The sequence below is a fragment of the Sinohyriopsis cumingii genome, chromosome 2 (genome assembly GCF_028554795.1).
Source record: "Sinohyriopsis cumingii isolate HCF-2022 chromosome 2, ASM2855479v2, whole genome shotgun sequence".
In the NCBI taxonomy this organism is placed as follows: Eukaryota; Metazoa; Mollusca; class Bivalvia; order Unionida; family Unionidae; genus Sinohyriopsis; species Sinohyriopsis cumingii.
This window is the reverse complement of record NC_142962.1, coordinates 128,258,558-128,276,923: the sequence shown is the minus strand read 5'-3', so window position 1 is coordinate 128,276,923 and position 18,366 is coordinate 128,258,558. Positions and strand designations below refer to the sequence as shown.

General features: G+C 35.7%; 1 protein-coding gene across 1 annotated transcript in view; it reads left to right on the top strand.

The window, feature by feature from the left end:
- Positions 1 to 18,366, top strand: part of LOC149805802 (baculoviral IAP repeat-containing protein 3-like) — a 39,746-nt gene that overhangs the window by 6,353 nt on the left and 15,027 nt on the right. The window contains exons 4-7 of the mRNA XM_089950504.1: positions 6,887 to 6,997; positions 9,068 to 9,354; positions 11,339 to 11,495; positions 16,635 to 16,829. Coding sequence (XP_089806630.1) covers positions 6,887 to 6,997; positions 9,068 to 9,354; positions 11,339 to 11,495; positions 16,635 to 16,829 — 750 coding nt within the window. The remainder of the gene's footprint in view (positions 1 to 6,886; positions 6,998 to 9,067; positions 9,355 to 11,338; positions 11,496 to 16,634; positions 16,830 to 18,366) is intronic.

Here is an 18,366-nt window from a genome sequence, read left to right as displayed (position 1 = left end):
CTTGTATTATTGCGATGAAAATGTACACACATATTCACCCCATGGTCTAACTGTTTCAGAATGAGAATGATGGCACTAGAACATCCAATATTGACAATCTTGTTATGAGATGACTTATCCAGAATGAATGGTTATATAAAATTGGGATATTCATTAAAAGGCTTCTTATGTTTAGTGTTATTTTACAGGTTTTATCATGATACTGTAGAAGCAGTTACTTATTTATTTTGAGATTTACCTATTAATATCTTTTTCAGATGTTTAAAGAGAAGATTATATCACTAATAAAGCAATAGAAAACTACATCCAAACCTATTCAAATAACATATGGGTGAAAGTTTTCAAATAGATTTAAAAAATTAATGTAACTTTTGGATAGTGTGAATATTGTACTTTATATTGGTGATCATAATTATTTGCAGAGGGTGTGTGGAAAGAAATTAAACTTTATATAATTTTCTTTTACTGTTGTCGATAATTTTTCTTAAAATTAGAAACTAGAAACTAATTCAGAAAATACAAGAATTTTCAAGCATTTCAGTCTGAATTGCACATCAAAGTGGTCATCTTCAAACTTGTTATTGCTACTCTTCCTCTTAAAAAACAGTAATATTGGCCATAGGGTTTTCACCAGAAGGAATCTTATTATGCCTAGTTTGGTCCAAAATGAAATCAGTGCCACTGGAACATGCAGTATGGCTACCAGAGTAGACATCTTGAAATGCTTTTTTTTTACTTGGTCCAGACACCCAATATGGCCACAACCAAGGTCATCTTAAAATTTTTGTTATCAGTATTCCTGAGTGAACGCTTGGTCTTATCAGTATTGTATTTTCACCAAAAGACCTTTTATGATGTCTGGTTGGTCCTAAGTGGAAATGGTGCCAATTTGATATCCAATATAGCCACCATGGCAGCCAATTTAAAAATCATGTCAATGCCTGAAGACTTTTTATGATGTCTTATTGGACCTAAAGGATGTCTTGTTGGTCCTATAAATGAAAATGGTGCCAATCTGACATCCACCAGTGGCTAACTTAAAAATGTTGTTATTGGTGAAGAACATCAGCTTCAACACCCAGCAGTTAAAAGGAAGAAATGATCTTTTCAGCCAGCAGAGTTTCAGTTCCTTTGATCGACTTTTGTTTAATATGAAACAGAAATGCTCACAAGGTGCACATTATGTGATTCATCAAAATTTTTATGAATTTACACACTTGGAAAGTAGTGAAGCACACGAGCTCCTACAAATTGTTGAAAGTCACATATGAAAATGTACTCTGTGCAATTTTATTCAGCTGTTCATTCTTAAAGTGCTTTAATGCAACAATAAATCAAGCCAGTAGAAATGTTGAAGAGCTTGTTGTAATTTGTATTTTTTCATAACTGATTGCATATCTGGTTTCTTCGGGCTGACATGAGTGGCTGTTAAACTAAATTTGATTGGCACATTGGACCCCAAAACAAGCATTCTGTCATAGTTTGAACCTTGCATCAGTGGTGTTGTACAAAATGTGTATTTATAATATGGATATGGGCTATCTAGAAGACCCAAAATGGCTGATTCCCAGAATGGTTCATATTTAGAAGGTGTTGTTGTTGTTGTTGTTGTTGTTGTGGGGTTTAACACCAATTTTTAGTACACAATAGGCTATACATGGTGGCCAGTATTAATGGTGGAGGAAGAACCTGGGAAAACCCCCAAAAGAACCACCGACCCACGAGAAGCTACTGGCAAGCTTTCTCACATACCCACACTGGCCGAATCTGAGATGAGAACCCATGCAGACAGAGGTGAGATGGCAGTGATCTGTAACGGAGAGCGCTTTAGACCACTCGGTCACTCGGGGCCCCCATTTAGAAGATGATTTCATTCAGCAGATACTGACTGATCATAGGGATGAAGGCAACTATTTTTAAAGTTAGGAAACATAGATTATTGGAGCAGGGCAAGTATTATTGGAGATATCAGTGTTGATTTTGAACCCGAAAATGGTGATGTACGTGCTGGATGGACAAAACAAATGGCAAGCTGGTCAACACCTTATTTCAGCAGTATTTTGAAATGAAACAGAAAAAGCAGACAAACAACAGAAATTAAAATACAGACATTTTAAAAGCAGAGTGTAATTTTTTTTCTTTTCTCATCACAATTTCACATTGTGAGACTTTGTGCTACAAAATGATGTGACCATAGCATAACAGTTATGATAAAACTAATATGTAAGAATATAAAATGAAATTAAGCGGTAAAGATATTTATTTGATCAAAAAAACCTCTGTTTGAACAAGTAGTCTAGAGCATTAATAAATCTGGCATAGTCATTAGAGCTCTTATTCAAGAAAATAAACTTTGGCAGAGCTTTTGTTATTTTTTTTCTTCAAAATGTTAACATTTTCCAGATCTTCTAAGAAATAAGTCTATCAGTGTCATTGCAACCTATCAGGAAAGCAAATTCACTGCTCCTAAGATGTTTCCCTAGTTTGTAAAACTTATATACACTGTAACTTTTAAATATATAATTGTGAATTGTGCATTCTGTACAGTATCAATTGTACATTTTTTCTACATCTGTGATACTGTACCAGTGAGATGCATGATGGATCAGATGTCAGTTGCATTCTTGTATATTTTCCTTGGGTTGCAATATGGCAACATGGATTGCAATATGGTATGATGGATCAGATGTCAGTTTCACTCTTGTATATTTTCCTTGGATTGCAATATGGTGACAGTCAGTAAGCCATAGTAGCTCACATGGTGGAGCATTGTCTTTGTAATCCATGGGTTACTGATTTGATAACTGCCCATGCCAACCTTGGTTGTCTGCATCATTGTTTTCTTAAGGTGTCTTCAGACCAACCAATAACAATAAGACAACACTTATTTCAGAATTTTTGTTAGCCTACTGTACCCTTGTAAATTAACCAATTCCCTCATATGATTTTATATGTATGGTCTAAAACAGATGATAAGCAACACCGACATATGATAGACAATGAAAATGAAGTAGCTAAGTAACCAACCTTTTCTTTCCACCTCAAAGCTTCAGTAAGCCTATAAATTTGCATTCATATCCTAACAGTCCACATGAACAACATCAGGCCCACTTGGGTATCTTGTTTTTCTATGTCCCTACCAGATCAGTAGAAAGGGCATATAGTGCTATTCAGGATGGATATTTGGTAATATATGTTTAAAACTATTCAACACAAAGTGACCCGCCTTACTGATGACTTTGTGTTTATAGCATCTTAGAACCGCAAACAGAATGGTGCAACTTCAGATCCTGCCATTAGCTTAAGCATAAGTCAGCTGCAATGTTCCTGAACAAGATACTTGATGCTACTTGCATCGATATCTTAATTATTTAAATTTTTAAAATATAAAAAACAAGACTTGACCCTCTCTTTCCATCCCAGCCATTGCTGGTTTCATTCCTGTTTAACAACTTTCAAAGGACTCAATGCACTGAAGCCAAATTTTTCATATGAGGCCTAGTATAAAGAACACCTTTTGTCAACAAATCTTGAACGAAAGTTTGGCTCCTAAATTAACTTGCAACTTCACTTTTTGAATGTATCATATTTGTAGGGCATCAGGTCATATGGAACTATTTCTAGTCATACGAATGTGTAACAAGATTGAAACTGAATAGATGCTTGGATTGAATGATAATGCAACACACTTTGAGGGTATGAAAGTTTATGAAACAAATAAAAGAAGAACAAAGAAATGTTCACTTTAACACTTATACAAATTGACTCACCCACCCACCCACTACATATCATACACTACTACTATACTGAACATGTTACAGATACATGTATGTGTATTAAGAATATGAGTATGGTTCTCACATTCACAATGTGCACAATGGAAAGAATATTTAGTGAATCATACAAGACAAATGAACAGACATGAGTATGATTCACAGGATCATATGATGCAAAACTAAAACAAGTATGGTTCACACAACCATATAATACCAATGAAAAATTAGTGGTTCACACAGCTATATGATAACAATGAAAAATAAGTATGGTTCACACAACCAAATGCAACAAAGTAAATTCAGTATGGTTCAAATAACCATGTGTTACAAAGAAAATTAAACATGGTTCACAACCACATGTCCTTGTATACATTACACAATGTAATGGTCCATATCCAGGAGTTGAGAATTCACATCATTATAATTCCTCATCCTTCTCCAGAATTATACGCCCATATTTAACAATTCCCACCATTATTATTATCCTGTGCAGTGCATGCTCAGCCATTTAGCAACATCATCATCAGCAAGGTGCAGAGCCTGCAGTCCAGCGGGGCACTTTGTCAGTGGTCAGTTGTCCACAATGTGTGACATGGTCTGAAGAGCTCCACAGCAACAGGAAGAGTTAGTGGCCTGGCCTCATTGGACAAGGTTGACTGCACAACAACCCTGTCCTGTCCAAAAGTGGTTCAGTGTGGTTCAAAGATGACATGGAAGGTTGAAGCCAGGAGGGCAGACAGATGGCTCAGCTACAAGGGAGCAGTTTTCAACATCTGTTGAAGACCACTCGACACTCCATGCCGAAATAGCTGTCATATCCTCCGGCAATGGACCTAACTAGATTGGGCATCTCAAAGTCAAGCAGACTGCTGGATGTGAGGTGATGTCCATGTACAGTGGAAGTTTCTCCCTGGCATAGACCATAGCCAACACTTTTGTGGTTGCTTCCTGGTGATGCAGTTGTGGAGGAGGAATGTTGCTGAATACAGGCAGCCATGGTTAAGGAGTAGGACCTAGTGTTCCAGAGATCATTCACATTGTTGTGTTGAGCTGGACATCAATTAATTTACTGTTGGATGATCGAGCCCAGCCAGGAGCACAATACTTGGCTGTTAAATAACAGAGGGCCATTGCTGAAATCTTGAGTGTCTGAGCACTGGCACCCCAGGTTGAGCCAACCAGTTTGCGGAGTAGGTTGTTTCAAGTGCTAAAGTTTTGCTGCAGTTTTCTTCAGGTGACTTCCTACTATGAAATAGAAACACTGTTGTTTGAAATGGCTTCACTGCCACATTACAGATACTAGCCTCACCATCCTGGTATGTGTGATATTTGAACACATTGGTATGTGTCATATGAGCACATTGGTATGTGTGTTGTATGAACACATTGGTATGTGTCATTTGAACACATTGATATAAGCATCATATGAACACATTGGTATATGTGTCATATTGGCATATTTGTGTTGTTATCAACATACTTTTAGTTCTGAACAGAAATTTACACCAGATAAAGTATTCATTACATAATGTTGTGTGAAAACCGAGCGTCCATGAAATTTTTTCACTAATTGGTGATAATTAGGGGAATTTATTGCACAAGATTTTCTAGCTACATCTATCAGTGTTCATCAAATAGTAAAATGTATTAGACATTTTGTTCTTATTAGAAGCATTGCAGTGCAAAAGAAAAAAATTGCTTCTTCATTTTTTCATTTTGTCTTGTGAAGATTTGTTTCAAAACACATCATTCACAGTAATTTTAGCTTATCTGGTCATAAGCCCTAGTGAGCTTATGTTACTTGCTTGCCATTCCTCCTGTGTGTGGTGTACTGCATCATCTCTAGATTCATTTCAATTAAGCTTGGCACAGATCTAGCGTCCTAGCATGAAGATCCTTCAGGTTTGCACAACTAATGCTGGTCTACCAGCAAATATGACCACATTAATAATACAGAAACCCTTATTAACTTCAAACACTGCTAAAAGTTCAAATTTTAGAGAAATCATCCTTGCTTAAAGATTTTCAAGCTTATACCAATGATACCAATCCACCATAATATATGGCCACCATTATAAAAAATATAAAACCCATCAAACTACTAGATCTTCAAAACTCCTGAATATAATTTGACCAAACTTGAGAGTAACTCCTGGCATAAAAGCCTTTGTACAAATTATGCTGTTCTGCTGTCTGATATGGCAACTGATTTTAAATGACTTCTTCACTGAAACCAATTAACAGAATCTGATCAAATGTTAAAATGTTTTCTGGTATGTATGATTTTTCAATTTATATAAATTATTACTATCTACTACCAAATATGACTGCTGTTACTAAAATTGTAATAACTTTGAACCAAATTTGATAGAAGGTATCCTAGCTCAGGTGTCTTCCAGAATTATATAAATGATAACATTCCATCATCAAAGATGTCTGCCATTACTATGAGTAGAAACACTTTAAAAACACACAGCAGAATTTGACCAGTTGAACACACTGAATCCTGGGATACAGTACATTTCAGTATTGTACAAATTATTCTGGTGTGTTCAGATATAGGTGAAAAATGCAAGAACTAGAGAAACCTTGAAGTAAATCTTTTTAAAACACATGCAGTCATTAACATTGGAGAAATTTCAGCAGACTGCAATGTACTGACCAAGATGACTTGGCCAGCTGCTCTTCTATTTAGCTGTTAGGTGGATATGAGTCAGGTGAGTGATATTAAGCTCACTTGGTCCTCTTACTGTGTTATTTTATCCTATTGCAAATGTTGTGTGCTACACTGAGGCATAATACTTGTTTTACATGATTTAACAATGTTTCTTAAATGTGTGGATTTTACATATTTAATAAAATAATGGAATTTTGAATCTTTGTTTTGTCATTCATGCAATTTGTACAAATACAGCATACCACTGCAGCTTCACATGCTTATATTTGACTCATTATTAAGTTTAAAGCCAACTAAAAACTTGGCTAAAGAAATGCTTTGTTCTGTTATCAAGGTCTTCTTTATGTCTCATTCATATTTAGCAGTGTGATAATTACTTTTTATAAACTTTGTGTGCCATGCTGTTTAATAACACTTTTGGCTTCTGTTGCAGGGATTGGCAGCACTGACCCATTGGAGACACTTACAGCTCTCACACTCCTGGAGATGGGATATCCACGAGACACAGTCCGCAACTCCATTCTCATCCTCCGTAGACAGAGAGGTTAGATTATGTTATGGATGAAACTTTGTTTTCTTCAGGCCTACTTTCATAGAACCTTTTGAGTACATACTCGACTCTAAATTTTGTCTCAATTGAAACTTCTTTCAGAGTCAAGGTTAAATCATACTATGACTATGTCAGTTCTAAATTAAAAATATACCATCTTCAAAACAGGTTTATTGTAATTATTCTACTGCAGTTTACACATAATAATAACACAAAATATGGGCAGTGATTGTACTAGAAGTTGAGACATTTTATCCTGGATTGATACGTTCAAAATGTGTTCACTACCCAGAAGTGCTAGCGTAAGTTCATAAAAGACTTCTGCCAAAAACATTTTAATAACCCCCACCCCCACAAACCTAGTTTTTGAAATACATGTTACATTATAGTTAGATACTTCTCCATTGCAGTGCATTAATCTGATTTTCTATTTTTAAAATGGGCTAGGAATTAAAGCTTTGATGGATTAATTGGTAGTGTTTTTAATAATTTACAATTAATTAAATAATTAACCCATTTTGTGATTTGTCATGTTGTGTAACTAATAATAATCACATAACAATATACCTGTTTTGTGAAAGTCACGTGATCAAAACTACCAAAATATTTTGAATTAGCAAAAGTCATGTCTAATTGGTTGCTTGAATTTGCTGGAACAGTTGATATCCGCAAATATAATCAGATAATTAAGAGTGGTGATGAGTGCAAGGGCTGTTTGATTCCATATGAATTTACAAGGTTTATACATAGAATTTGATTTGGAAAGCTGCTGCACAGATTGCCAGAAAGCCACTCATCTCATCATAACCATAACTGACGATAATTCAAATGTGTGAAAATCCATTAAGTGTCTAAAAACTGTTGATAGTGCACTTACTTGCTGAGGACAAAGCTGTATGCAGGTAATTGCAGTGTTTTATGAATAGGTGAGATCATACACCAAAACCACCAGTATACCAATATATTTTGGAATGTTTGTGGAGTGGGCTGATTTCTTGGATTCATATACACTGTTCAGTTGAAATCACCTATTGAATAAACAGAACAGACACTGATCTGCAGGTAAGTGATGCAGCTACTTTTGGAGTCGAGTGTGTTCACGTTTTGATATACAGTAGTATGATCACATTATGTCACTAGAAATTTAGAATTCAGATTGCAGTGCAACATGCTGTAGTGCCGTCTAACATTTGCACTGAGTATTGTCTTCAATAGATCCACAAAATTCCTTCTCATTAGACATGAAATATAAAATACTGTATCAAAAGAATCCACAAATGCCACATTAGACATGAAATACACAGTACTGTATCAAGAGAGTCCACAAACTCCTCATTTAGACATGAAATAACACAGTACTGTATCAAAAGAATTCACAAATTCCTAAATAGACATGCAATATTCAGTCCTGTATTGAAATAATCCACAAACTCCTCATTAGGCATGAAATACACAGTACTGTATCAAAAGAATTCCTCAATAGACATACAATATTCAGTTCTGTATTGAAAGAATCCACAAACTCCTCATTAGACATGAAATACACAGTACTGTATCAAAAGAATTCACAAATTCTTAAATAGACATGCAATATTCAGTCCTGTATTGAAATAATCCACAAACTCCTCATTAGACATGAAATACACAGTACTGTATCAAAAGAATTCACAAATTCCTCAATAGACATGCAATATTCAGTCCTGTATTGAAATAATCCACAAATTTACAGTACTGTATCAAAAGAGTCCACAAACTCCTTATTAGACATGAAATACACAGTACTGTATAAAAAAAATTCACAAACTCCTCGTTAGACATGAAATACACAGTACTGTATAAAAAGAATCCACAAACTCCTCATTAGACATGAAATACACAGTACTGTATCAGAAGGTGGTGGACAATACAACGTCATGTACTTGAGATGCACAGTATTTTTATCAATATAAAAGATGTCTGCATTGCATAATGAACCACATTAGAGGGCTTGACAATAAATTCTTTATGCAGAATGTGTGGAGATCTATTACATAATGTATGGTAATATAATATTTTCACTTTCAGAACCTGGTGCTGAGATTACTGCACTGGAAGTCCTTGAATTCATCTGGAAAGAGGAAGACATTGAGAGACAACAACAAGAAGAGGAAGCCAGCCGACCCCGTCGTCCTGGCGATGTACAACCACCAGCACTACCTACTTTAATAGAACGTCTTAACTTAGGTGGCTCACCTGCAGTTACCCAGACTGCTGTGCAGCAATCAGCAGCAATTATGACTTCAGCATCCTCCCTAAATTCATCAGTTGCCATGATGATGACCTCAGTTTCTATGGCAACCAGCTCAACAACAGTTAGTATTTATGATACCTCTCTATATCGTTGCTACTGATTTTTGTTTGACAGTACTGTTCTGTTTCTAGACAGTGTATTTCTATTGATAGTACTGTTCTATTTCTAGACATCATATTTCTATTGACAATAATGTTCTATTTCTAGACAGTGTATTTCTATTGACAATACTGTTCTATTTCTAGACAGTGTATTTCTATTGACAGTACTGTTCTATTTCTAGACAGTGTATTTCTATTGATAGTACTGTTCTGTTTCTAGACAATGTATTTCTATTGACAATACAGTTCTATTTCTAGACAGTGTATTTCTATTGACAATACTGTTCTATTTCTAGACAGCGTATTTCTATTGACAATACTGTTCTATTTCTAGTTAGGAATTAAAATTAAGGAGACACATTTAGGATTTTAATTTTGCCTTAGCCAGAGTGGACTACCTCTTTACAATGGAATCTGGTGCACTGTTGATTTATGCCCATTGATCCTCTCTGAGAAATAATTATTTATAATTTAAATATCTTAATTTATAAGAGTACAGTACAATATTCACAGTAAATTTAGTATTAATATCTTGTAGTTTTAATCCTCTCTAACACATTTTCTTTATACTTATATATAAGGTTTTTTTCTCATGATGAGAAACTTAAGTTTAAAAGGTAATGTATTGGTGAAGCCTACTTGAATGCTGATAATTTCCATACATTATGATTGGGGATACAGTAGAGCTCATGTGATTTGTCATTGCTCATGGTGGGGGTGGAGAAAACTAAGGAAAACAGCTCCACATTAGCACCTTGCAAACTTGTGGAGTTATTTCTTTTGAAGGTGGAGAATCTTGCGTAAAGGAATTTAAAGATTATTTTCATTTAACTGAATAGCTGATGATTAAATTCCTAGTTAATGTAGTCACATTTTGTGATGTTGAGACTATGCATATCCACTCATGGAGCCACCCATCTTTAATCCATAACTTTTGCTATTTATTCTCTCTGCATTATTGTTTAATTTTATGTAAAATTGTGGTTAGTTTAATATAAAGAACATACCCATTACCTGCAACTCTGTGTTCTTTAGCTGCAGGAGTTTTCAGCAACTGCTTAAGATCAACTCTCTCTCATTCAATGGCATCCAATTAACACATCTCTCTTGACGCACTGGTGGCCTAAGTGGTTAGAGCATCCACCTTGGATGGGGGAGGTTGTGGGTTCGAACCCCATCCAAAGTCGTACCAAAGACTTATAAAAATGGTACTAAGAGCTGCCTTGCTTGGTGCTCAGCATTAAGGTTAGTGTTAGGACAGGTCAGCCTGATGGCAAGATAATGTGACCAGGTAGGACATGATGCTACATGTATGTGGCATAGTGCCCCAGTGCTAGACATCACTATAAACTGCCACACTGCAGACATCATAGTGATATGACAGGAAAATTGATCACCAAAGCTAATTATTTTAAATTTAGGTATACTTTCAACAGATGTCTCTCATTTCCTGTGTTGTGTATGTATGGGATGTGTCAGCTTTTATATGTGAATATTTTGGCAACTTTTATTTCTGATATAGGCAAATTATTTGGTTATACTTCATATTTAATTTGCAAAAGAGAATGTGTCATGGGATGGTTTTCTCACTCTACCTGATGTTCAGCAAAGTCTGTGTATTCCTGCCTGTAGTTTTATTACTTAGGATGCTGATAAAGCCCTTAGTATAATTAGGAACTGATAACTCAGTGTTTAGTAAAATCCATGAATTCCCGCCTACGTTTTGTTACTACACAGAATATAGGACAGCAATTAAAAACCACAGCAAAATAAAAAATACTACATTTAATTGTCTTATATGAAATTCTGTATTTCCATAAACAATGCAAGTGCAACTACATAGTAGTGCATCCCAGATATGTGAGATTTTCTACTTTAAAATTGTGGGATAATTCTGTCTGCCAGGAATTAAAATATTAATTGCATTGTACCTCTTCCTCACAGGGAACCTCTAGCATAACATCTGTTTCAACCTCAGCCTCAGGATCAACACAGATTACCAGTGGGTCAGGCCATACACAGAGGCAAGATGAGGGTCAAAGACACAATGCCATTGCTGGAGGCAATGGAAATAAGAATGATGGGTCAAAGCCAAGAGATGGTTAGACTTTACATAAAACTATTTATACCTTCAAAAATTTGTTTCACCCAAGTAAGCATTTTGAGATGTACTTAACACTCTTTCAGCAGTGATGGTTGAAGGTTTCTTTCTAAAGAATTTGCAAGTCAGCTGTTGGGGGGGGGGGGGATACACGATTACATGAATACAGGTGAGACAGCAGGTTCTGTGTAACACTTGTTTTCTGTGTTTCTCTGTAGCTCATGGGAGATAACTCTGTAATAACAAAGCACAATGTGTACCATTCGCTTTACTAATCAAGCATTATGGAGTGGGGGGGTCAATACATAGTTGCATGGATATAAGTGAGAAGGTGGTTCCATGTAACAATTGTTTTCTTTGTTGCGGTTCATAAGAGATAAATCTGCACTAATAAAATACAAGGGAAAATGTAGGCTGTAAACAAACAGAATGAATTTCAGATAATTACTGAGAACTTTATCCTCACTTTAGATTAGTGACTAAAACATATAAGTGAGGTGTCTTGAGTCCTACATGTAAAGTAATTAATAATTAGTAACCTGCTTACCCCAGACTTCCTTCTCACCTTCATGGGTGAAAGTTCTCCATCATGTGATGGAAATTCTGTCTTTAGAAAGTCCCCACAGGTCGATCTTCTAAATTGTGCAAATCTGTTGAGTTTTGGGGAGGGGCTATGGGTAGGGGATTAAAGTGGTTGGAAAGCATTTAGTAGCAAAAACATCAATGCTTAGGAATACTAAATTTTTAACTGATTTACTGTTGAGTGAACAAATGGAAGTTTTCAATTCACATGAAGCTCCTCGGATGTGTTCTGCTGAATCATGAAGTTCATACTTCACTCCGTAGCTCTATGCACTCTATGGAAACCCAAGAAACTCAGTCATTAAATTGTTTACAAATAACTTAGTCATTATATTCCACTACTATTCAATTCCTACATTTGCCTCATAGGAATGATAGTGGATAGAGAGCACTGACTTATTTGAGTGAGACACCTCAGCTGATTCTTTACCTCCATGTATGTCATTCTACTGTTGTTTTCTGTATTCCACCCCCCTTTGCTTCAAAGACAGATTAATTTTTTAAATAAAAAAATTATCTTTGCTTGGTAAACCACCAGTCAGGACAATTGGAGTTTAGCCCATGCTAAATTCACAGACAGTAACTGTATATTTTTTTCCTACTCTCCACTTCATTAGAGTTACAAATGCATAAGAGAAGTGTATGCTTCTTTTTCCTGAATTGAAACTTCAAAGCTGGTCCTTTATGGAGGAAAATGTGTTGTCTATATTAGCAGCTTTATACAATGTATATGCTGGCCAACCTTCATGGTGAGAACAGGAAAATTACTTTGATACATATAAGGCAATCAACTTATAAAAGCAGTGCATCCTAATAGATTTAAGACTGAAAAAATATTATTTGTTGACTAAGTGAATGAATTTGTTTAATATCAGCATTTTAGAGTAAGCAAGTGTCATAATTATTATCCGAAAGAGACTCAAAGATTTGAAGCAAAATCCTGATTTATAATGTATCAAATATTTCCATTTTAATTTTATGTTCAGCTCCTGGATTTTCACATTTATAGAATAATAATGGAACAATTGTGTTCAGATAAAGGAAGCATTTTTTCCCCCCAACTGTACAATGAGAAATTTATGTATTAATGATTCATTGGATGCATGCATCATATTAAAGAATCAGAATTTTGGATTGTTCAGTTACAATTTTCATGCAGAAATGTAGTATCAAAATTACTACTTTTTTAGCTTCAGGGAGGGTTAGCCCACCTAGACCCCACACCAGGGCTTTGCCCTGGACCCACAAGGGGGCTGAGGCAGCCCCCTTGATCCCTTGCCTATTTCTTAGTACTGTGGTTCTTCCCAACTTTTTACATGTATGGAGTTACACACTCTGTCACCAGCACACTTGGCTACCAATCACACTGGTCAGTCAAGCAGTCAGTATTCCAGGTTGGTCAATCAAGTAATAAGCGCCCACCAGTCTCAGTCAGCAATGCCCGATCACCTGCTACTCGACCAGCAACACTGTTTACTCAGCTCTACAGCTGCTATGGTTCAGCTTCACAGCTGATATGATCAACTGCTATGGTTAGCTCTCCAGCTGGTACCATGTCAACTCCGATCACTCTGATAACTCTGATCACTCTGGTCAGCTATACAGCTGTGATTCCAATCACTCTGGTCACTCTGGTCAGCTGAAAATACATCTAACGCCATGTACTATGCATGACATGGGCATATAAAATAAAACATAATGACGTTATATATCTTAAGCTACACAGATTACATTATCGGCACAATAATTACAAAACAATACACAAGTTCAGAAGTGAACCTAACCATGCCCGACAAGAATTCTATGGTACTAAATGTTTCTTAAAATCGCAACTTTATATAATGCTAATATAAATCTCCTGCTAAGTCATAAACGAATAGAAAATATTTGCATGATACTATGTAAGCCAAAGCTACATAGGAAATATACAGAAATAAATGTGGTAGTATAATAGTCATAACTTATGCACAAGAAATTAATAACTCACATACCTCTACAGCTGACAAGATGTTCCTCCGTAATGTAAAGATTTAGTCTTACGGTGAGGTATTTATACACAGACAATGCTGCAACACATTGTCTGTGCACTGGAAGTATTTGGTTCTTCCCATCAAAAGCACTTCACATTTGCGGCATAGGATGAACTGAACTCACTATTTCAAAATCTTTGTACAATATACATACATACCTACGTACGTACGTACATACGTACGTACATACATACATACATACATACATACATACATACATACATGCTCATTTTGTAATTATTTTGTCGTGAATAATGAACACACACTGTGAATATGTTTAAAGTAATAACAAGATTACTCAGGAATTTATTTACATTCCTTACTAAAGGAAACTGCTGAAGTACCAGTACAGTGAAAAAGTATCATGGTATGTACCACTGGATAAAAATACTGCAGTAAACCAGCATACTATGCACTCTAATGGCTACCACAGCAATCATCTTGAATGTCTTGTTTTATAAGCTACTCCTTCAGAATGGCTGGTCATATCAACATGGAGTTTTACTTAAAGACTTCTTATGTTTTGTTGGTCCCAGATAAAAATGGTCCCAATATGACATACTATATGGCCACCAAGGCAACCATGTTGAAAATCTTGTCACTATACTTCTGTGAAAAAAGAAAGTGACATTGATATAGGGTTTCATAAGAAGACTTCTTGTGATGTCTAGTTTGTCCATAACAAACATGGTGCTGATTTGACACCTGATATGGCCATCCTGAAAATCTTATCACCAGTTTTCATTACTGGAAAATCATTTTGACATGGGGTTTTCATGATAAAACTATATAGTATGCGGTGTTTTAGTGAGGATATGACATTGTGGCATTTTTTTTGCACAAAAGTGAACACCGAATCAACAAAAAAAAATACTGATGTGCTAAAAGTGGTGCAGAAAAGAAAATGAATAAGGCACATCTTTTGTTACCTTTAATCTGACAGATGTGCCAACCAACATTAAATGCCCAAACTGTTTGATCATTGTCTTATGAAAATGAACATAAAGCATTCATTTCCAGTTGCACTTATTGCTATGCTCAGACTATTTGTTCCCCCTCCTCCATATTGTAAAGCTCTGAACATTGCTGAAACCCCTGTTGATTATATGATTAAAGGTCAAGGTCACTGTGACTGAAAGAAACATGGCTTATGCACAATGACTTGAGTTCATTACCATCTACAGCTGCCAAAATTTGTGACTGGCTTGCACTTGTACATGGAAAAACTTCAAACAATTTTGAGGTTAGATGCCAAGGTAAGTATGACTTTGAATAAAAATGATATCTGCTCAACAAATTGAGTTCTCCACCATCTATGGTTACCAAACCCTGTAGAGATGACTTGCACCTAGGGTAAGGAAAATTGGAGTGAAAGTCAAAATCACTAAATGAAAGAAGAAAAATGGTTTCTGCACAATAATTTTAGTTCTACATCATCTATAGTTACCATCTTTTGGGGATGTCTTATGCATGGAATAAGAAAGAAAAAATACCACTTTTAGAGTCAAAAGGTCAAAGGCCAGGATTACAGTGACTGAAAGGATAAAAAATATTTCTGCACAATAGCATTAATTTTATATGACATACTTGCAACAATTTTTGTAGATGGCATGCACTTAGGATATGGAGGAAGCCTATTGATCTGGGGTTCAAAAAGTCAAAGACCATGGTCACTGTGTCTGAAAGAAAAATATAGTTCTAGTACATTAAAAATCATTTCTGTATCACATACGTGAATCAAACTTTGTGGATGGTTTACACATGGAGTAAGGAAGAAGACTGTTGACTTGGGGATCAAAGGTCAAAGGTGAGGCTCACTGTGACTAATAGAAAAAAGTGGTGTCTGAACAAAAGCTTTAGTTACCTGCATGGAGGACTTTTGAACATAGTGCAGACGTATAATATGCCATTGAGGGTATTTTGCTCAAATTCATGCTCTATATTAGTAATGTAGCAATCAGCATAAATTGTCTGGGATGATTATGGTATATGTAGTGGTTTGCAATTGTGGGTGTCATAAGACAGGGACTATATTTGGGGACATGGTACATGTGTGTCAGATAATGGTTAGGTACAGATGGGAATATTTTGGAATCAGAATACAAACTTGCTCAGTTATGCATAACCATGTGGGTACAGTGTTCTGTTTATCTGATTACATTTGTCATATGATCAACTCAGAAATGAGTATATGGTTTGAATGTAATGGAAAATTACTGGGAAAATTGTTGTCTTTTTTAATGTTTATTTTCACTAGGATTTTTTCATTCTGCATCAGATTTACATATCAAGAAAGTGGACAAATGCTATCAGCACATATTATTCTGGTTTTTTTTAGAAGTAAACTGAGTTTTTATCACAGTTAATGTGCAAATTGCTTGTCTCCTGCTTTTTTCAAAAAGGTAGATTATTAATAAAGCATGACTTTGTGTGATAATCAAATTTCATCATATCAGGTACCAAATTTTTAGTAATAAGAAATTTTTAATCAAGAACTCATTTGATTTTTTTTGCATTTACCTACCAGGAGTGTCAGAGGGTGGTGTGAGCAATGAGACTGCAGCTCAAAATAATGATGGGTCTGAGAAAGGAGAGCCAAGACCCAGTGGGGCAGATGGAGGTCATTCAGATGGGCCAGGGGCCCATGCTCAGGCAGTTGCTGCATTAATTGATGAAGATGAAAACTTTCACTCCTTAGACACAGAAGAGATGGAAAATAAAGGTAATTCGTACATTAAATGTTTATAAAGTTTATGTGCAGTTTATTCATGTGTTGAATGTTTAGAAGAATTTCACAATAAACAAGACTTACCAAAGTCGCAGTTTGATTTGGATTTTATGAACCTGTAAGTGCTGAGGGATCACATGAGATGGAATTGGTCACATGATGAGTCAGTCTTTAGAGCATGATCAGCTTGGATGCCTCAGAGAACAACAATAGGGTGGGATATGCATGAAGATAATTAATTTGCATTTTGGTGGGCATGTGATCCCTCAGGCACTTACAGGTTCATAAAATCCCAATCAAACTGTGAATTTGGTAAGTCTTGTTTAATTGTGAAATTTTATTTCCCCTGTAAGTGCCTTGGGATCCCATGAGATTTCAGAGTTTATGCATCCAAGCACAACAATGTAGAAAAAAAGTAAAATATATATTTGTGATACTAGATAAAACTATAAAGAACAATATATAAGCATCTGAGATTGAATCAAAATTTTTTATAGCTGGGACTTCCCAAGCACAACACTGCTGAAATCTAAGCTATCTGATACAGGTTTATGATAGAATTTGTGGAAAGTACAATCATTACTGCATCCTATAGTCTTAATAATAGTATGCAAAGACAGTTTCATTTTAGGTGCAGCAGTGCTTGATGCAGCTCTAGTGCTGTGGGCCACAAAAATGAATGTATCAATCCCTGCCTCCTTCATAACAGTCTTGATCCATCTAGCTATGGTGCTTTAAGCAACAGCTCTAAAAGGAGGTTGTGTGGTTATCAATCATTTTTTTCTCATTTCCCCAAAGGGAAGATGTTCTACTGATGTATTCTTGTAAGCTTTCAACTATACATAGTCTTTTATCATGATACACAGAAAATTTCATTTGTGATAGATGTTGACTAGGTTTACTTTGCTTCAAAAGGTCCCTAATTCTAACAACAACTCTATCAGAACAAATAGTAATATCATCAATATTTATGACATGCAAAGTTTGGCATCTCTGGCCACTAAGTAAGGCCAACAGATCACTAGTTTCTGAGTCACATGTTTTAAAGAAATGTTCCCCATGGGAAACAATTTTTTCAGATGCTGAAGCACATTTCTCGCATCACAGGTTATGCCATATCTTGGCAAACATGGCCTATGTAGAAAAAACCCTCCAAAAATATTTTTATGATAACATTATTACCTAGGTCAACATTACTACTCAATTTAACTAAACTATATATAGCAGATATGGCAGTGTTGATGGAACTGTAACCTAAAGCAGAGTCAAACAGCTCTGTCAGGAAAGCCAGGACCAAATTTACAGGTGGATCAAGGGGATCAATAAGTTTCCCAACTGAAAAGTGCAACCATTTTTGGAGATGTGTCCAATATTGTTTCCCTGTAGATTCTCTCCATGAGTCGAGTATGACACTGGCAGCTTGTCCTGATATGCATTTACAGAACAAGGCTTTCCTGATAAGCAAAACCCAACTAGCCGGGTTTTCTGCAGTTGATGTTCTTTGAGTGGATCATGAGGCAAGGTCAACAGG